The sequence below is a fragment of the Oncorhynchus gorbuscha genome, linkage group LG26, assembly GCF_021184085.1.
Source record: "Oncorhynchus gorbuscha isolate QuinsamMale2020 ecotype Even-year linkage group LG26, OgorEven_v1.0, whole genome shotgun sequence".
Taxonomy (NCBI): Eukaryota; Metazoa; Chordata; class Actinopteri; order Salmoniformes; family Salmonidae; genus Oncorhynchus; species Oncorhynchus gorbuscha.
The window spans coordinates 18,865,656-18,887,743 of NC_060198.1; the positions used below are offsets into that span (position 1 = coordinate 18,865,656).

Genomic DNA, 22,088 nt, shown 5'->3' on the forward strand with positions numbered 1-22,088 from the left:
TTACTGCTCATGCGCTCTTAAAGTGGCAGTGCACGGTGAAGACATAATATCCGTATTTAATGGAAAGGAAAAAAAACGTTTCCCTAAACTGCTTTTCAAATATTATAATTCAATGAAGAAGAAAGAAAGTTTCCCTCCTCAACTGCGTTTCCTCCCTCCGGACAGCAGATGGCGATATATGTCTTTCAGGCAATAATTCTACTGTGACGTATGATCTAGTGGACGGAACGCTTCTTCAACAACTGCAGCCACCTCGGTAGCTCGCTGGATAACAAAGTCTGAACATTCAAGTTATTTAGACAATTTCGTGTTTATTTCCCACTATGATTTAATCATACTTATGTGGAAACAAATTGCTACCCCATTTAATTTAATATTTACGTTTTAAGTCAACTAGCTAGCTGGTTAAATTGGCACTAGTCTAGTCGCTAATGCTAAGTAGCTAACATCCCCGACCATGAGCTCACTAAGCTACTCGACTCCTGATAAAGAAGAGGAGGTCTGCTGGACGGACAAAGACGCTCTCGTGAAAGAGGAGGAGGAAGAGGAGGATGTTACAATACAAAAACAAGTAGAGGGTGAGGCTGTTCGGGTGAAAGAAGAAAACGACGTTTCAGTGAAAGAAGAGGAAGATGCGATCAGAGTGAAAGAGGAGGAGGGTGTTACTGTGAAAGAAAATGAGGAAGATGCCGTTTTTGGAGTGGAGGATGAAGTGAAAAAAGATGAAGACGTTTTTGGAATGAAGGATGAAGAAGGGGAGATTACTGTCACATTAGAGGAGGACGAAGAAGTGAAGACTGGAGAACTGATTAACACCAGTAAATACAGTGAGTACTATCTTATAAAACAGGGGCACAAACTCTGCAGTTGTTGAACTAATTTGTGATTTTTAAAAGGGCACGACACTTGGTTATGTTTTTGTACTGACGGAATTGTTCATGACGTGCTCCAGTGATTTAAAAAAAACTTTTCCTGTTGAAAAGTGATATATAAATACAGTAAAGTATAATTTTGAGCAAAATAGTGTTTCTTTAGAGAACTGCAAACTAGAAGGAGTGAGTTTTATGTAAGGCCTTCAAGGAGTTGGCTTGATGGGAAGTCATCCAATAGGCGACAGATCTTCATATGAATATTCCTTATTCTTTTTAAAATCCTTCCTGTTCTGTCAAGTTGGTTATTGATCATAGCTAGAAAGCCATTTTCAAGTCTTGCTATAGACCTTCAAGACGATTTAAGTCCAAACTGTAACTAGGCCACTCAGGAACATTCAATGTCATCTTGGTAAGTTCCTCCAGTGTGTATTTGGCCTTGTGGTTTAGGTTATTTTCCTATTAGTACAGTTTTTTGTATTCAGATCTCTGAATTGTAACATTTAGTGTTTCCTTATATTACACTGGGAAAACAGTTTTCATAAGCACAGTAATCCTAAATAATTTCAGAGTATGCGAAATCTAATGGTTCTCAACGAGAGTACGAGAGTCACCTTAACTTTATTGAAAACACCCAAATGGATACTGTCATTAACGTGGTTCTTCAATAATTACACATAATACTTAATACTGTAGTTGTTTAGTTACAGTCACATGTTCAACTATCATCAGAAGATCCAGGAAATCATTTTCTGAATGCCAGTCAAATGACAAACATCACGACATGCAACAACAACCAAAGTGCTTCGTCATTCATTTCTTTGGTAAAGACAGTTATGCCGTGCTCCACATTGTATCGAACATCCCTAACAAATTGATGTTTATAATGTGTTATTGTCTGCTTGATTACAGGAGGGTCTTGTTAGTCTGTTTGGAAACAGAGATACTTAGCTCATAATGTGTAGAGAACTGTTCCTTGATGGATAGGCTATTGTACAACACACAGCGCTATTTTCCTTTATTCAGGACAGTTATAATGACAACACATTACAGAGTAGCCTAGTGGGATTATTCACAAAATTATCTGGTGATCAGGTTAATGTCATGACAAATACAGTTTAGATTCCATGTTTCACCTGAAATATTAAATTATTTATAGTCCTATGTCTATATTATTGTTAGGTGAAGTTGTAGGTCCTACAGTAGGTCTATGTTGTTAGGTGAAGTTTTGTTTTCTACAGTAGCGCTATGTTAGGTGAAGTTATGGGTCCTACAGTAGATCTATGTTGTTGTTAGCTGAAATTATGGGTCCTACAGTAGGTCTATGTTATTGTTCGGTGAAGTTATGGGTCCTACGGTAGGTCAATGTTGTTTTTAGTTGCTGTTATGGGTTCTACAGTAGATATCTGTTATGGGTCCTACAGTAGGTCTATGTTATTGTTTGGTGAAGTTGTAGGTCCTACAGTAGGTCTATATTGTTGTTCGGTGAAGTTATGGGTCCTACGGTAGGTCAATGTTGTTGTTAGTTGCTGTTATGGGTTCTACAGTAGGTCTTTGTTGTTTTTTTTGTGTGCAAATTAACTCAAGCGTACGGACTATGTCAAATCTGATATCGTGAAGGACTTGAGTTTGGTGCGCAATTACGCAGGTACTTTCCCGAAACGGATGACACAAACAATTGGATTCCTTATCCCTTTCATGCCCTGCCTCCAGTCCACTTACCGATATCTTAACAAGAGAACCTCATCGAAATTGCAACAAGCAGTTCTGTGAAAATGTTATTTAATCAGAAGGATTGGGCTGCGCTCAGAGTATCCTGCCTTGGCAAATCGCACTGTTCAAACACTGTTCAAACCCTTTGCAACTACGTACCTATGTGAGAGTGGATTCTCGGCCCTCACTAGCATGAAACTAAATACAGGCACAGACTGTGTGCTGAAAATGATTTAAGACTGAGACTCTCCAGTACAACCCAACATTGCAGAGTTATGTGCATCCTTTCAAGCACACCCTTCTCATTAACCTGTGGTGAGTTATTCACAATTTCAATGAACAAAGGTTTTATTTGTAAGATGGTTAAATAAAGAGCAAAATGATTGATATTATTATTAGTGTCCTGGTCCTCTGTCAATTTCCACCAGCCGGGTTTTGACGAACTTATGTTTAATAAATGTATAGTGTGTGTGTGTGTCACACGTTCTGACCTTTGTTTCCTTTGTTTTGTATTTATTTAGTATGGTCAGGGCGTGAGTTGGGGTGGGCAGTCTGTTTTTTTATGATTTGGGGATTTGTACGTTTCGGCCTAGTATGGTTCTCAGAGGCAAGGTGTCATTAGCTGTCTCTGATTGAGAATCATACTTTGGTAGCCTGGGTTTCACTGTTTGTGGGTGTTTGTTTCTGTGTCTGTTTTTCACCACGGTACTGTTTTGGGTTTCGTTCATTCCACGTTTATTGTGTTTTGTATTCAGTTGTTCATGTGTACTATTCCTTATTAAAAGAACCATGGACACTTACCATGCCGCATATTGGTCCTCCGATCCTTCTCGGAAGAAGAGGAGGACATCCCTTAGTGTGCTAACAATGATGGCAAAAAAACAACACTTGAGAGTGCGCTGACCCTGGTGCTAGAGGGGGTACGCAGCTGGAGGTTTCCTCATTAGCATGGAGTAGTTTCTACAACCAAATTGCCCTCGTGCCGCAATTTTAACAAACACAGAAAGGGGTCTACATTGGAGACCAAAAGTCATCTGGCACACTGTTTAGGGGTTCAGCAACTTTAACTTATTTCTAGCCTACAATCGTCAATGTTACTACTAATGTGAAAACAAGACAAAATATGACTATTGTTGCTCACTTGACAATTGTCAAATAATTTAACAGATGTCAATTGTTGTACAAGTTCATGGGTACGCTCTGGGCATCACCTTTTACCTCAAATTAACAATGGCTTTCTGCTGTTGTCGGCCTTTAACCATCTGTCTGACTTTGTTGTTCACACAGGAGAGAGACGGGACTATCGTGGATCCTCTGGGGAACCTCAACAACATCATGATGCTGACGAGGCAGAGAAAAGTCTCTCCGGATCAGAACACCTCAAACACCTGCAGAGACCCACAGGGAAGAAATCTCATTGCTGCTCTGACCGTGGGAAACATTGCACATATTCATCAAAGCTTAAAATACACCAGCGAGTGCACACAGGAGAGAAGCCTTATAGCTGTAATAAATGTGGGAAGAGTTTTACTCAGTTAAGCAACCTGCTATCACACCAGAGAACACACACAGGAGTGAAGCCTTATAGCTGTGATCAGTGTGGGAAGAGTTTCACTCGGTCAACCAACCTGGTATCACACCAGAGAACACACACAGGAGAGCAGCCTTATAGCTGTGATCAGTGTGGCAAGAGTTTTACTAATTCAAGAAACCTGCTTTCACACCAGAGAACACACACAGGAGAGAAGCCATATAGCTGTGATCAATGTGGCAAGAGTTTTACTCAGTCAAGCAACCTGGTATCACACCAGAAAACACACACCGGAGAGCAGCCATATAGCTGTGAGCAATGTGGAAAAAACTTTTCTTGGATAGGACACCTTAAAGGACACCAGAGAACACACACAGGAGAGAAACCTTATAGCTGTAATCAATGTGGGAAGAGTTTTACTCATTCAAGTTATCTTAAAAAACACCAGAGAACACACACAGGAGAGAAGCGTTATACCTGTGATCAGTGTGGCAAGAGTTTTACTCATTCATGCAACCTGGTATCACACCAGAGAACACACACAGGAGAGCAGTCATATTGCTGTGATCAATGTGGTAAGAGTTTTGCTCAGTCAAGTAGCCTGGTATCACACCAGAGAATACACACAGGAGAGCAGCCATATAGCTGTGATCAGTGTGGCAAGAGTTTTACTCAGTCGAACAATCTGGTATCACACCAGAGAACACACACAGGAGAGAAGCCGTATAGCTGTGATCAGTGTGGCAAGAGTTTTACTCATTCAAGTAATCTGAAAACGCACCAGAGAACACACACAGGAGAGAAGCCGTATAGCTGTCATCAGTGTGGCAAGAGTTTTACTTCATTAAGCAACCTGGTATCACACCAGAGAACACACACAGGAGAGAAGCCTTTTTCCTGTGATCAGTGTGGCAAGAGTTTTACTCAGTCAAGCAACCTGGTATCACACCAGAGAATACACACAGGAGAGCAGTCATAAAAATTATCAGGGCAAAAGCCTTGAAGAGCACCAGAGAACACACACAGGAGAGAAGCCTTATAGCTGTGATCAATGTGACAAGATATACTCTCATTCAAGTGGTCTGATCAAACATAAGACAATACATGCAGGAGATCCACAGAGTGTGGAATGATCCCCAACACCAGACCTACAAGTCGGAAGTTTACATACACCCAACCACTCCTCAAATTTATTTTTAAGAAACTATAGTTTTGGCAAGTCGGTAAGGACATCTACTTTGTGCATGATACAGGTAATTTTTCCAACAATTGTTGATTAACAGACTGAGTTTTTCACTTATAAATCACTGTATCACAATTCCAGTGGGTCAGACGTTTAAATACACTAAGTTGACTGTGCCTTTAAACAGCTTGGAAAATTCCAGAAAATTATGTCATGGCTTTAGAAGTTTCTGATAGGCTAATTGACATCATTTGAGTCAATTGGAGGTGTACCTGTGGATGTATTTCAAGGCCTACCTTCAAACTCAGTGCCTCCTTGCTTGACATCGTGGGAAAATCAAAATAAATCAGCCAAGACCTCAGAAAAAAGATTGTAGACCTCCACAAGTCTGGTTCGTCCTTGTGAGCAATTTCCAAACGCCTGAATGTACCACGTTCATCTGTACAAAGAATAGTACCACGCAGCCGCCATACCGTTCAGGAAGGTTCTGTCTCCTAGAGATGAACGTACTTTGGTACGAAAAGTGGAAATCAATCCCAGAACAACAGCAAAGGACCTTATGAAGATGGAGGAAACAGGTACAAAGGTATCTATATCCACAGTAAAACTAGTCCTATATCGACATAACCTGAAAGGCCGCTCAGCAAGGAAGAAGCCACTGCTCCAAAACAGCCATAAAAAAGCTAGACTACGGTTTACAACTGCACATGGGGACAAAGTTCATACTTTTTGGAGAAATGTCCTCTGGTCTGATGAAACAAAAATAGAACTGTTTGGCCATAATGACCATCATTATGTTTGAAGGAAAAAGGGGGAGGCTTGCAAGCCAAAGAACACCATCCCAACCGTGAAGCACGGGGGTGGCAGCATCATGTTGTGGGGGTGCTTTGCTGCAGGAGCTACTTAACTTCCACTTCACAAAATAGATGAGGAATGAGGAAGGAAAATTATGTGGATATATTAAAGCAACATCTCAAGAGATCAGTCAGGAAGTTAATGCTTGGTCGGAAATGGGTCTTCCAAAAGGACAGTGACCCCAAGCATACTTCCAAAGTTGTGGCAAAATGGCTTAAGGACAACAAAGTCAAGGTATTGGAGTGGCCATCACAAAGCCCTGATCTCAATCCTATAGAAAATTTGTGGGCAGAACTGAAAAAGCGTGTGCGATCAAGGAGGCCTACAAACCTGACTCCATTACATCAGCTCTGTCAGGAGGAATGGGCAAAAATTCGCCCAATTTATTGTGGGAAGCTTTTTGAAGGCTACCTGAAACGTTTGACCCAAGTTAAACAATTTAAAGGCAATGCTACCAAATACTAATTGAGTGTATGTAAAACTTCTGACCCACTGGGAATCTGACGAAATAAATAAAAGCTGAAAAATCATTCTCTCTACTATTATTCTGAAATGTCATATTCTTAAACTGACCTAAAACAGGGAATTTTTACGAGGATTAAATGTCAGGAATTGTGAAAAAACTGAGTTTAAGTGTATTTGGCTGAGGTGTATGTAAACTTTCGACATGTATATACATCATATCACATTTTATTTGTCACATACACGTGTTTAGCAGATGTTATTGTGGGTGTAGCAAAATGCTTGTGTTTCTAGCTCCCAACAGTCCAGTAATATAAGAATATATAAATATTTAGGCAAGCGATGTCAGAGCGGCATAGACTAAGTTACAGTAGAATAGTATAGAATACAGTATATACATATGAGATGAGTAATACATAGACTAAGATACAGTAGAATAGGATAGAATACAGTATATACATATGAGATGAGTAATACATAGACTAATATACAATAGAATATGATAGAGTATATACCAGAGTTGGGACAGAGTCATTGTTTTACAAGTCACAAGTAAGTCTCAAGTCTTAGCACTCAAGTCCCAAGTCAAGACAAGCTATGGGGCGCAGTCGGGCGATGTTGGCGTTTACACAATCGCCCAACCTTAACACACACACACCTACACCCTCTCGGTGTGTGGTTACAGTAGGCTAACGTATGTCAATGGTTTCAGGAACAGCAGTAACATCAGGTAGGATTTAGGCTACCAGCTGCCTAGCCAGTTGTTGCTCAATCTTGGGTGCAATGTTCACGTTCCCAGACTGACTGACTGTGTGGAGTCTCATTGATTTAATGTTACGTTAGCCTATATGCTATACTAGCAAAACAATTATATAGCTGTCGACTATATTAGCCACGACTTACCGTTCTTTGTGCAGCTTCAAATGTCGAACAAAGTTGGAAGTTGGTGCGCCTCCGTCTGTAATTTTCTTCCCAGATGTTTTGCAAGTTGCAATACGTTTTTTGTTAATACAGCTTCGTCTTTATATCCGAAAATAATAATTAATTAATTAAATCAAGCGTCCCAATGGTAAAACGTTTGATTTAATAACATTAATAGTGGTGTTTCACAATATTCCTAAAAATAAAAATATATTCTCGATCTTCTATTGTGTTATTGACTAAATGTTCATGTGTAACTCTGTTGTTTTTGTCACACTGCTTTGCTTATCTTGGCCAGGTCGCAGTTGTAAATGAGAAATTGTTCCTGATTAAATAAAGGTGAAAAAATAATAATAATACAAAAATGTAGGAGCATCTACATGATGTATTGTTACACCATGTAGCAGCAGTATAGAGGTCAGTGGGGGACAATTGTTGACACCCTTGATAAAGATGAGATAAACGACTATAAAATAAAGAATTCAAATACTGAGCTATATTGTATGTAAAAAATAAAGGGAAATTATATTATTTTATATGATTACAATTGCTCAGAGAAAGATATATAGTTTAACATGTAATACAGAATCTCTCCAGGGCCTTAATTTATTTTGTCTGCACTTGTGCACTGCCCTGAACAATTCTAACCACATGTTTTCAATGGAGTTCAAATGTGGATTTTGTGCCCAATTAACCGTTTCTTGTGGGTGTTGATGTGTCTTGCTGGAAGATCCACTTATGGCCAAGTTTCAGCCTCCTAGCAGAGAGGTAAACCAGGTTTTGGGCTAAAATATCCTGGTAGTGGGAAAAGTTTATTTATTTTATACAAACATTTTTGCTCATCTTTATCAAGGGTAAGTAGGTGCTTATTTTGATATCTAGTTATTTGACTGAATCAGAAAAACAGATGTGGAGTAGATGTAGAGTTTGTTTTGAATTCTCATAAAAATCTGACCTAATCAAACAACACTTGTTGATCTTTGTATGTGTTGATATAATATTCATATTTAATGGAGAGGAAAAAAGCGTTTCCCTAAACTGCTTTATAATATTATAATTAATTGAAGGAAAAAAACAAGCTTTCCCTCAACTGCGTTTCCTCCCTCCGGACAGCAGATGGTGTTGTGTCTTTCAGGCGATGTTTCTACTGTGGCGTAAAATCAAGTGAACGGAACGCTCTTCAACAACTGCATCCTCCACCTCGGTAGCTCGCTAGCCACTGTATCTTATCTTATAAAACAGGGGCACAAACTCTGCAGTTGTTGAACTAATGTGTGATTTTAAAAGGGCATTCTACACTTGAATATGTTTTTGTACTGTAGGAATTGTTCATGACGTCCTCCAGTGATTAACTTTTCCTGTTGAAAAGTAATATATAAATACAGTAAAGTATAAACACACTAAAGGGAAACAAATAAATGTCTTGAGCAAAATAGTTTTTTTTTAGACACTGCAAGCTTGAAGGAGTGAGTGATGTAATAGTAAGGCCTTCAGGGAGTTGGCTTGATGGGAAGTCGTGATGTCATCCAATAGGAGACAGATCTTCATGTTGAATATTCTTTATTCTTTTTTAAAATCCTTCCTGTTCTGTCAAGTTGGTTGTTGATCATTGCTAGAAAGCCATTTTCAAGTCTTGCCATTGACTTTCAAGACTATTTAAGTCAAAACTGTAACTAGGCCACTCAGGAACATTCAATGTCATCTTGGTAAGCTCCTCCAGTGTAGATTTGGCCTTGTGGTTTAGGTTATTGTCCTGTTAGGCCAGTTTTTCATATTCAGATCTCTGAAATGCACTCTACCTACGTAACATTTAGTGTCTCCTTATATTACGCTGGGAAACAGTTTATGGGCACAGAAATCCTAAATAATTTCAAAGTTTATGAAATCCAATGGTTCTAACCTAACCTTCAATAATTACACATAATTCTATACTGTAGCTGTTTTGTTAGTCACATTGTTAGTTCAACTATCATCAGCTGATCCAGGAAAACATTTTCTGAATGACTGTCAGATGACAAACATCACAACATGCAACAACAACCAAAGTGCTTCTTCATTCATTACTCTGGTAAAGACTGTGCTGTGCTCCACGTTGGATCCAACATCCCTAAAAAAGTGGTGTTTATAATGTTATTGTCTGCTTGATTTATAGTAGGGTCTCGTTTGTCTGTTTGGAGACAGAGATAGTTTGCTCATAATATGTAGAGGACTGTTACTTGATGGATAGGCTATTGTACAACCCAGAGCTATTTTCCTTTATTCAGGATCTTTGCACATTAAAGAGTAGCCTAGTGGGATTATTCACAAAATTATCTGGTTATGAAATGTCATGACAACGACATTTTAGTTTCCATGTTTCACCTGAAATATGAAATGATTTATAGTCCTAGGTCTATGTTTTCATTAGGTGAAGTTATGGGCCAATTTGTTAAACACTTAGTGTACCAAGCGGTGATGCAGCCAGTCAGTATGCTCTCAATAGTGCAGCTGTAGAACTTTGAGGATCTGAGGGCCCATGCCAAATCTTTTCAGTCTCCCGAGTTATCAATTTTTTTTTATTGTCAGGCTGATGGCAAAGCTAGCCAAAGATAATTTTACTGGTTGAAGTATTTTTTAAATTATAAATCAGTTGATTTGCAACAATAACACAAACATTTTAAGCAGGTGATTCAAGCGAGCCTTACAATTATACTCCAGTATGTGAAACATACTCAAATACACTCTGCAACCAAATTGTGTGTGCATTTCCCTCGTGGCGCAGTTTTAGCAAACACAGAAAGGGGCCTATATTGGAGACCAAAAGTTGTCTGGCACACTGCTTAGGATTTCAACTTGAAAAACATGTTTCTAGCCTGCAATCATCGATGTTACTACTAATGTGAAACAAGACAATCTGACTATTGTTGCTGTCTTGACTGTCTTCATTTTCAAATTTAACAGACGTCAATTGTTGTACAACTTCATGGGTACGCTCTGGGCATCATCTTTTACCTCAGTGGATTTCTGCTGTTGTGGTCCTTTAACCATATGTCTGACTTTGTCGTTCACACAGGAGACGTCACTAATATCGTGGATCCTCTGGAGAGCCTCAGCAACATCATGATGCTGACGAGGCAGAGAAAAGTCTCTCCAGATCAGAACTCCTCAAGAAACACCAGCAGAGACCCACAGGAAAGAAATCTCACTGCTGCTCTGACTGTGGGAAAAGATTAAACTCTTCATCAAACCTTAAAATACATCAAAGAATTCACACAGGAGAGAATCCTCATAGCTGTGATCCACACTTCTGTCAAGACGTGCTTTATGTGGTCCGGTTCCGCCCAGGGAGCTTTTGATCTCCTCAAGAAGCGTTTTACGTCCGCTCCTATCCTTGTCACTAAACAATTCATTGTCGAGGTTGACGCTTCAGAGGTGGGCGTGGGAGCCATTCTGTCCCAAGCGCTTCCAGTCTGACGATAAGGTCCATCCTCGCGCTTATTTTTCTCATCGCCTGTCGCCATCGGAACGCAACTATGATGTGGGTAACCGCGAACTGCTCGCCATCCGCTTAGCCCTAGGCGAATGGCGACAGTGGTTGGAGGGGGCGACCGTTCCTTTTGTCGTTTGGACTGACCATAAGAACCTTGAGTACATCCGTTCTGCCAAACGACTTAATGCACGTCAAGCTCGTTGGGCGTTGTTTTTCGCTCGTTTCGAATTCGTGATTTCTTATCGCCCGGGTAATAAGAACATCAAGCCTGATGCCTTATCTCTGAAGCTTCTACCGACCCCGAGGGGATTCTCCCTGAAGGGCGTGTTGTCGGGTTGACTGTCTGGGGAATTGAGAGACAGGTAAAGCAAGCACTCACTCACACTGCGTCGCCGCGCGCCTGTCCTAGTAACCTTCTTTTCGTTCCTGTCTCTACTCGTCTGGCTGTTCTTGGTTATAAGAGGAGTAATGAAAGGAACCAATTACTATCTGTAATGATGAATAGTTGTACAAGTGAACATCAAGAATCACCAAAGTGCCTCCATATCACAACACATCACTACACACCACACTGTCCTGCCAGATAAACTGCTGACTTATTATTATAGTTCAGTGCTCTACGCTGACATGTGTTCCTAAAGTGTATATACTGAACAAAAAAATAAACGCAACACAGAAAGTGTTGGTCCCATGTTTCATGCGGGATCATCTGAGGAGGGGGTGCTGAGGAGTATTTCTGTCTGTAATAAAGATCATCAAGGACAACAACCACCCGATAACTCATTCTGATTGGCTGGGCCTTGCACCCCAGTGGGTGACCTAATGGCAGCAGCACACCTGCCCAGTCGTGAAATCCATAGATTAGGGCCTAATGAATTTATTTAAATTGACTTCTATGAACTGTAAGTCCGTAAAATCTTTGAAATGGTTGCGTTTATATATTTGTTGAGAAGTTAGGTGCAGGGCAATTCCAGAGTAACGAAATTACACCAGACTCCGATTTTTTATTTTAAAATGTATGCAAAACAAAAACCACAGCTGCTTTAAAACCACGTTTGTATTCATCAGTTCAACAACTGCAGCGTTTGTGCCCCAGTTATTAAATATGAGTATTTACTGGTGTTAATCTGACCTTCTGTCTCCTCCTCTCCTCCTCTCCTCCTCTCCTCCTCTCCTTCATATTTCACTTCAAGAATTGCAATCCTCCTATTCTTCTTTCACTGTAACCTTCTACTTCTTGTTTTTTTTTACTCTTCTTCCTTCTCCTCCTTCACAACAATGTTCAGCCCCAGAACATCTTTCTTCGTCCAGCAGACCTCCTCTTCTTTAACAGGAGGAGAGTAGTTTAGGGAGTTCATGTTCGGGGATGTTAGCTAGCTGGATATCATTAGTGACTAGCCTAGTGCTAGGCAAATTTTAGACATCCGCCTGACTAACAACGTAAATATGAAAATAAATGGGGCAACTAACTGTAAAACAGAAGTATGTTTTAAACACATGAGCAAATATGCACTGAAACAGTCTAAAAAGCTTGAACGTTTAGGCCATGTCGCCTAGCAAGCTACTGAAGTGACTGACTCGCTGTTGTTGTTGTTGAAGGGTCCCGTCCACTATAGATTATACATCCCACTGTCCCACACCCATTGTTATCAGCTGACTGGATTGGGTAACGCAGTATAAGTAAATGTTTATTTTATTTCCTGACAAAAAAAGGGTATTTTTAAAATGTGTCATTAAATAATAATATTATATTGATATGTCGAAATGAAAGCATGTGTTTATATTGATTAGTGAAGATTTGTAATGAATGAGAATTTAAACTTTACATCTGCAGCATAGTTTAACAGTGATCTAAGTTCTATGAAAGCTGCTGGGAGAAAGCTTTGTTTTCCTTGAGCTATTCTCCAGTTAACTGATACAGTTAGGCCCTGGTATATCAACAGACTGCAAACAAAGAGGCACTGAACACTGCACACAAGTTATACTTTACCAATCTCATTGCAAATGGTGATTGGAACCCCAGAATTATATTTTCTGTAGTAAAGAAATGAGTTCAACCACTTCGCTAACTCCTTCTTTACCCACTTCATTGAATAAAGTACTATTTTTCATGCATTTTTCAAATCCTAAAATCCAAAATAAAGAGCATTTGCTTCACTGTACAATCTACCCCTTGATTCAGACCTGCCCCCCTGCTTCATACTGAGCCTCCCAGCTGCAGTTTCACCACATTCTCATTGACAACCCCAACATCTGTCTCTGAAATTGTCCATAATATGAGGTCAACTACCTGCCCCTTGGACCCTGTTCCCACAGGACTCATACAATCATAAATCACTTTCTTAATTCAGGCACTGTGCTTAATTCCCTTAAAACTGCCTCCAGGTGTAACCAGGTGTGGAGATCATCATAGTATAGTAGTGGTATTAGTAGTGTAGCTAGTACAATAACAAGGTGTGGAGATCATCATAGTATAGTAGTGGTACTAGTAGTGGAGCTAGTACAATAAGATGTGGAGATCATCATAGTATAGTGGTGGTACTAGTACAATAACAAGGTGGAGACCATCATAGTATAGTGGTGGTACTAGTACAATAACAAGGTGGAGACCATCATAGTAAAGTAAAGAAGAAGTAAAGAAGAAATAGGGAATTATTTGTGTAAGGGTGCCAATATATTTGGCTGCAGCTGTATCCAAACAAAGTAATTTAGCAATATCAAAATCATATATCAAATCAAATTCAAAGTTGGAGTGAAGAGTAGCAAAAATTTAATTAATCTATATAATTAATCACACTACAGAAACAGCTACAAGCCACGGCTACTTCCTTCCTTATATAATAATTTACATTTAGCAATATCCAAATCATATTATGAATTACATCAGAGGGTTTATACTTGTATACAATCAATGAAAGTTCATAATGAAAAATGAAATACACATTTTAAAATATTTAATTTGATTGTATTTGTGGTACACACAGGGGAGAGAAGCCTTATAGCTGTAATCAATGTGGGAAGAGTTTTACTCATTCAAGTAATCTGAAAACACACCAGAGAACACACACAGGGGAGAAACCTTATAGCTGTAATCAGTGTGGGAAGAGTTTTATCACCAGAGAGCACACACAGGAGACATTGATCTGCTCTGACTTTGAAGAGCTTTGCTTCCCTAAATGCTAAATGCTAAATGAGAACACACACAGGAGAGAAGCCTTATAGCTGTGATCAGTGTGACAAGAGATACTCTCATTCAAGTGGTCTGATTCAACATCAGAAAATACATGCAGGAGATCCACAGGGTGTAGAATAACCAACACCAGACCTATATACATCAAATCACATTTTATTTGTCACATACACTTGTTTAGCAGATGTTATTGTGGGTGTAGAAAAATGCTTGTGTTTCTAGCTCCAACAGTCAAGTTAACAATACACACCATATAAAGGAATATATATATATATATTAAGAATATATACATCTTTGGCCGAGCGATGCCAGAGCAGCATAGACTAAGATACAGTAGAATAGAATACAGTACATACAGTCGGGCAAAAAAGTATTTAGTCAGCCATCAATTGTGCAAGTTCTCCCACTTAAAAAGAGGTGTATTTGCAAATTATGGTGGAAAATAAGTATTTGGTCAATTACAAAAGTTTATCTAAATACTTTTAAATTTAATATTTACGTTGTAAGCTGGCTAATGCTAACTAGCCATTATCCCCGAACATGAGTTTACCAAGCTACTCTCCTCCTGATAAAGAAGAGGTGGTTTGCTGGACGGAGAAAGAAGCTCTCGTGAAAGAGGAGGCGGAAGAGGAGGCTGTTACAATACACAAACAAGTAGAGGGTGAGGGTGTTACTGTGAAAGAAGAAGAGAAAGACGCGTTCAGAGTGAAAGAGGAGGAGGATGTTACTGTGAAAGAAGAGGATGAAGATGCAGTTTTTGGAGTGGAGGATGAAGTGAAAGATGAAGATGTTTTTGGAATGAAGGATGAAGAAAGGGGAGATTACTGTCACATTAGAGGAGGACGAAGAAGAGAAGACTGGAGATCTGATTAACACCAGTTTATACAGTGAGTATTATCTTAATAAAAAGCAGGGGAACAAACTCTTCAGTTGTTGAACTAAATGTGTGATTTTACATTCTACACTTGAATATGTTTTTGTACTGTAGGAATTGTTCATGGCGTCCTCTAGTGATTTAAAAAAATACTTTTCATGTCGAAAAGTGATATAGAAATACAGTAAAGTATAAACACCCTAAAGGGAAACAAATAAATGTTTTGAGCAAAATAGTTTTTTTTTTATAGATAATTACAAACTGGAAGGAGTGAATGATGTCATACATAGTAAGGCTTTCAAGGAGTTGGCTTGATGGGATGTTGTGATGTCATCCAATAGGCGACTGATGCTAATGTGAATATTCATTGTTCTTTTAAAAATCCTTCCTGTTCTGTCAAGTTGGTTGTTGTTCATTGCAAGAAAGCCATTTTGAAGTCTTGCCATTGACCTTCAAGACGATTTAAGTCAATACTGTAACTAGGCCACTCAGGAACATTCAATGTCACCTTGGTAAGCTCCTCCAGTGTAGATTTGGCCTTGTGGTTTAGGTTATTGTCCTGTTAGGACAGTTTTTCATATTTCAGATCTCTGAAATGCACTCTACCTACGTAACATTTAGTGTCTCCTTATATTACGCTGAGAAAACAGTTTTCATGGGCACAGAAATCCTAAATAATTTCAGAGTTAGCTAAATCCAATGGTTCTAACCGAGAGTCACCTTAACTTTATTGACAACACCCCAATGGATCAATAATTACACATAATACTTAATGCTGTGTAGCTGTTTAGTTGCAATCACATGTTCAGCTGATCCAGGAAATCATTTTCTGAATGCCAGTCAAATGATAAACATCACGACATGGGTATATTTGTTGTTAGCTGAAGTTATGTGCCAATTTGTAAACAATTAGTGAACAAACCCTGATTGTCAGTCTGATGGCAAAGCTAGCCAAGGAGCATTTCACTGGTTGAAGTGTTTTTTTTTCGTATAAAAAAGTTATGCGCAATTGCACTCATAAGCAACCTGTAAATGTTGTTGCTCTCAGCCTATGAGAACTCCCCTGATTTTTTTCCCCCACGGTGGTGAACTAGTGAATAGACACAGAGCTTTAACGTGAGTTTCCTTGAGTAGCAAGGAAGTAGCAATATAATATTCAGAATACATTGTGGAAAACTAAAATCTTCGCTCACCATTTTGGCTCCAGGCAGATATACTACATCCATAAATAGTGGTTTCCTCATTAGCTGGGAGGAGTTTCTACAACCAGATATACTACATCCACTAATACTACATCCACTAATTAGTGGTTTCCTCATTAGCATGGAGGAGATTCTGCAACCAAATTGTGTGTGCATCGCCCTCCTGCTGCAATTTTAGCAAACACAGAAAGGGTTAGAGTTTCAACACAAAGAACTTAACAATCATCGATTTTACTACTGTGAAAACAAGACAATTGTCATATAATTTCATAAGACGTCAATTATATTGTACAACTTCATGACAATGCTCTGGGCATCAACGTTTATCTCAAATAAACAGTGGATTTCTGCTGTTGTGGGCCTTTAACCATCTGTCTGATATTTTCGTTAACACAGGAGAGAGATGTGAATATCGTGGATCCTCTGGGGAGCCTCAAAAACTTCATGATGCTGACGAGACAGAGAAGAGTCTCTCCAGATCAGGACACCTCAAGAAACACCAGCAGAGACCCACAGGATAGAAACCACACTGCTGCTCTGACTGTGGGAAACGTTACAAAACTTCATCAGAACTTAAAAATCACCAGCAAGTACACACAGGAGAAAAATCTTATAGTTGTGATCAATGTGGGAAGATTTTTACTAAATCTAGCAATCTGACTATACACCAGAGAACACACAGGAGAGAAACCTTTTAGGTTTGATCAATGTGGGAAAGATGTGGGAAAGATACTCTGGTAAAAAGATCTCTGATCAAACATCAGAAAAAACATACATGAAGGAGTTGAATTTGAAAAATCATATCAATTAAATAATGTCACAATGTAGAATGTTTTAACATTATAGTAGGAGTATTTTAATGATGTCACAATGTAGAACTCTAAATGTTTGTCCGCTGTTCTATTGGTTTCAACGTGATATGGATAATTAGCCTCAGGGGGAAAATCCAGGCTCTGAATTGAAAGAGTTACTATTTATGTTATTTAACAAAAAGTGACTCACAAAAAAAGAGTTGTGTTAAACTTACCACGTTGGTGACCAGCTTGAATCAAAATGCAACACTTCAAAATGTAGCTAGCTGTTTTCTACAAATTGTCCTCTAAACCAATGATGTACACATTATTCCCAGATTCCGTGTGGTTTTTGAGCTGTTAGTTTTAACAGGACGTGCAACCTCATTTCCCTTCTGTCACACAAATGATTTTAGCATGATATCGATGAGTTATGACAAATAAGTGTTGTGTTCCTTTGTTCAACGTCCCCTACATTTAAATGTATCACTCCCAAATGCAGCTGATTGTTGATGGTTGTTGATCTGCAGGTTGTCCTCTAACCAGTGAGGTAAAATATTTATCCCGTTTCCATGTATTTTGTTTAGTTGTGTTAGTTTCAACAGCACGTACAACCTGAATTCCCCCCTAATCAATATCAGTGATTTATTGCTTACTTGTCAAAACAACAGTGTTTTTGGTGCTTGTGCAGTTTATAAGGTGCTTGTTTAAAATAATACAAGTAATATGATTATTGTGGTAGATGTTTGTGTATACATTATGGCCCATTTTACGTTTATGTTTTCAATATATCACAAACTGTTTCTGCATATTGGTTGTTGATTTGTACATGTTAAAATTGTGTGTTGACATTGGGCTATCCCACCTAGCAAAATGTAATTAAAAAATAATTTGAAAAAAGGACTATGCAACCAAATATTTTATATTTACATTTCATGTAACATTTAGTAATCATAATTATTTTATGTAACCAACTGACAATTTTGGGTACAATTATATTGACATTGTTGCTCTGCTTTTAGAATATCATGGTTCATTCTCAGATGTGCCAACCCAAATTTACTAAAGCATGACATTAGGGACTGGGCCCAGATCCAACAACATGTCTATTGAGTGAACCCTGAAAGATTTTTCTCCAGGGTTGGCAAGTCAACTAGTTTTGCGTTTAGCGTTGCGTTGCCATGGATCACAATTTATTTTGGCTTATTGGAGATTAGTTTTTGTCAGGAGAATTCTATACTCCTTGTTCATTTACCAATTCAATTAAGTTACACTTAGTCTGTTACATCAGGATTTGTAAGATACTGATAGAAAAGGAAACAGACAGAGGCCCAGTCTACCAAAGTTAAATGTTTATTCATGGGAACGTTCTGACGTGTACAGTACAGGACCTTCAATTTATGGCAACACACATACTTCCACACCAACCATCAAACCCGCCTGCCAACAGAGCCTAGGGAATACGTGAGAATAGTGTCTTCCTTACCCTCCCCTAAGATAGGGAGAGACCTGGGACTGGGAAGTTCTCAGTGTCCCAGCCAAGCTCTCCCCGGATCTGGCTCAGACAGATAGTCTGTTCTCAAAACACTAGACACATTGTTCCCAAACGTTGATTCGGACTAAAATATATATAATCATCGAATGAGTCTAACACTTACACACGTGTTATAATAATCTAATGATTCAAATTAATTTCATACAATCACATGGTATCAGACCTATGGTTTCAGGACTGTAACATTCTAATCATTTATTAAAACACATTTCCTTTATCAGTTTTGTTTGGTCTCTTCCAAGGGGAGGAGGGTTCTAGAAGCCACAAGCTTCTTTAGAAAGAAAAAGGAGAAAAGAAAGGATTGTATATTGTTATTTAGAAATGTGTGTTTTCTTGTTTTTAAATTGTTGACAGCCAGTAGACATGTTAATATTGTAGAAGGTGAAGCATTGTAGTAGATTATAATGTGAAATGGAGGTTGTTTGTTGTTGGTTGTGAGCGAACTTGTCCAACAAAAATATAGGATATATTTGTTGTCTTAAAGGGGAAGGTTTTACAGGCTTTGGTTTTCCATTTATGTTTTGAGGTTGGACTTTAGCACGTCTAGCTCGTTAGCACACACGTCTAGCTCGTTAGCACGTAGGACGCACTGATTGGTGTCAACTCGTTTGTATATGTGTTACACCTGTGCTGGCTTGTCCATCTTGTTAGTGGGGTGTTTCCACCTGAGCTGGTCCAGGTTCTATTTAAGAGTGTCTGGCCCAGTGCTCCAGTTGTTTTGATAGATGTGGAGAGTCAAACGCCTTTAGTTTTACGCCTCCTTTTTGGTTTGCGTCCTGTCTTTAAGTTTGTTGTGGGTTTTTCTTTTGTTTGCCTCTTCTTGGGTAGATTTAGATTTTGTAGTCAACTTTCAGTGTTATAATACTTGTAGAAAAAGGGCCATGGAGTTGGTGGAATAATCCTTTAATTCATTGCCATTTACTCAGCTGGGCCAGGGGCGCTTTAATTAGGTCAGGTGGAAATGTCCGACAGATCTCAACTCCATAAAAGGAGTAAATGGCCATCATCTGATCTCGCTGCTTTCTCTTCCTTAACTCCATGTGCGTCCATGAATCCACACAAGTCGACCTTTTATCTGAATTATCTGTGGCGATCGGGAGAGTGGGCCATTCAGTTTCTGTTAATAGTTATTACAGCAGCTTGGAGCGCGGCTTCAAACATATTGTGTAATGTGAATTGTCAATGATCACGGCCCTACGGCTCCTCATAGGCCAATTATGCAATCGATATGGTTCATGTGTATTGAAATGAATTATATGGACACATGAAGGCAATTGAAAGAGTGAAATGAGAAACGTCATTGTTTGCTAACTGATTGACTTTAATGGGGATTATAGATTGTTTTGTATTCTTTCATGATTTATGATAAATAGTTACGATCCTAAATGACTCACGGATGATTACTATTTACTTCTTTAATGAACTGGACTGTTGAATTCCCTAAATTATGTTAATAATGAATGATATGATTTGATCTTTGATTATGAATTTGATATGTATATGTTATTTGTTTCCTTTGTGATGCAACACAGACTATTCAGTAAATTATACCACTATAGTTAAAGGAATTCCTGCCTCAGTATCATACATTCCTCTGTCACCTGACATGTGATCACCATTTCACCTTCACTGTCAGTCATCCTACCTGACCAGCTACCCACACAGATTCCACTAATTTTTCAATACTTTTATTGCATTAAATGTTTGTTTTATGCAATAGTACAGCAGGTTCTTATAACTATTGTGTCTGTTCTCCTGAGAATGGGCCTCTGGGAGAAAAACACTGACAGGAGATTTACAGTGTCTTTTGGGTGATGAAACTTAGACTGCATTCCAGAGCATGAGTTAAGAGATGACCCCAGGGCCAGACCCTGGTCTCTACACAATGTTAGTGGTGGCTGTTTTAACAGTCTGACCAGGTACTGTGTTACAGCTGCTCTCTCCTCCTCAATGTCATGAGCTAGACCAGGTTGTTACAGCTGCTCTCTCCTCCTCAATGTCATGAACGATACCAGGTACTGTTTTACAGCTGCTCTTTTCTCAATGCCAAGAGCTATACCAGGTTGTTACAACTGCTCTCTCCTCAATGTCATGAACCTGACCAGGAATTATTGTGTTGCTGATGATGATGAAGATTTGAAACGTTTCCCACAGTCAGAGCAGCAGTGTGGTTTCTTTCCTTTGTGTGTCTCTGATGGTGTTTCTTGAGGTGTTCTGATCTGGAGAGACTCTTCTCTGCCTCTTCAGCATCTTGATGTTGTTGAGACTCCCCAGAGGATCCACGATGGTCACATCTCTCTCCTGTGTGAAAGTCAGATAGTCAATGTTGTGAATGTTTTTACAAACTTTGACAAATGTTTTCTAAATCCTGTTGGTCCTGTTGTCTTGTTGGTCCACCAGCCAGTGTAGCAGGCAGATGAAAGAAAATTACACGCCGCTGATTTTCTACCAAATATTTTTGTTGCAATGACTGACTACACCAATGACTGACTACACCAACAATCACAACAACAAGAAATGAATGAGCAGCTGCTGTTTGTAAAAAAACATTTTTGTGACAAGTCTTTTAACCAATGTGTTAAAATAATTAATTTAAATACATTAGTAATGATGAATAGTTGTACAAGTGAACATCAAGAATCACCAGAGACTCTCTCCATGCAGACACCTGTTGTAGATTGTGTTGTGGTTCTTGGTGGCTGTTTGTTTGTTTGCTTTGGCACCTTTCATCACCCTGCATTATCACATTCATGCATGCAAAACACTCACTTACACTACTGATTACTGATTACACACACCATTGGATATTTTCCTTAGTTGCTTTAGTTAATAAATATATCTTTTGTTACTCCTTATCTCCACGTTGTCTCCCTTTGTTACGGGCTTTGAGCCGGTTCGTGACAAACTGCTGACTTATTATTATAGTTCAGGGCTCTACGCTGACATGTGTTCCTAAGTGTATATACTGAACAAAAAAATAAACGCAACACAGAAAGTGTTGGTCCCATGTTTCATGCGGGATCATCTGAGGAGGGGGTGCTGAGGAGTATTTCTGTCTGTAATAAAGATCATCAAGGACAACAACCACCCGAGCCACTGCCTGTTCACCCCGCTATCATCCAGAAGGCGAGGTCAGTACAGGTGCATCAAAGCTGGGACCGAGTGACTGAAAAACAGCTTCTATCTCAAGGCCATCAGACTGTTAAACAGCCACCACTAACATTGAGTGGCTGCTGCCAACACACTGACTCAACTCCAGCCACTTTAATAATGGGAATTGATGTAAAATATATCACTAGCCACATTAAACAATGCTACTTATATAATGTTTACATACCCTACATTATTAATCTCATATGTATACGTATATACTGTACTCTATATCATCTACTGCATCTTTATGTAATACATGTATCACTAGCCACTTTAAACTATGCCACTTTGTTTACATACTCATCTCATATGTATATACT

At 39.0% G+C, this 22,088-nt stretch overlaps 1 protein-coding gene across 1 annotated transcript; it reads left to right on the forward strand.

Annotated features, from left to right (window-relative positions):
* The first annotated feature begins 231 nt into the window (after positions 1-231).
* LOC124015777 (zinc finger protein 883-like) lies at positions 232-5,238 on the forward strand. Its single transcript, XM_046331240.1, has 2 exons — positions 232-827; positions 3,870-5,238. The coding sequence occupies exons 1-2, from the start codon at positions 458-460 to the stop codon at positions 5,090-5,092; spliced, it is 1,593 nt and encodes a 530-aa protein (XP_046187196.1). The 5' UTR covers positions 232-457; the 3' UTR covers positions 5,093-5,238.
* The last annotated feature ends 16,850 nt before the right edge of the window (positions 5,239-22,088 follow it).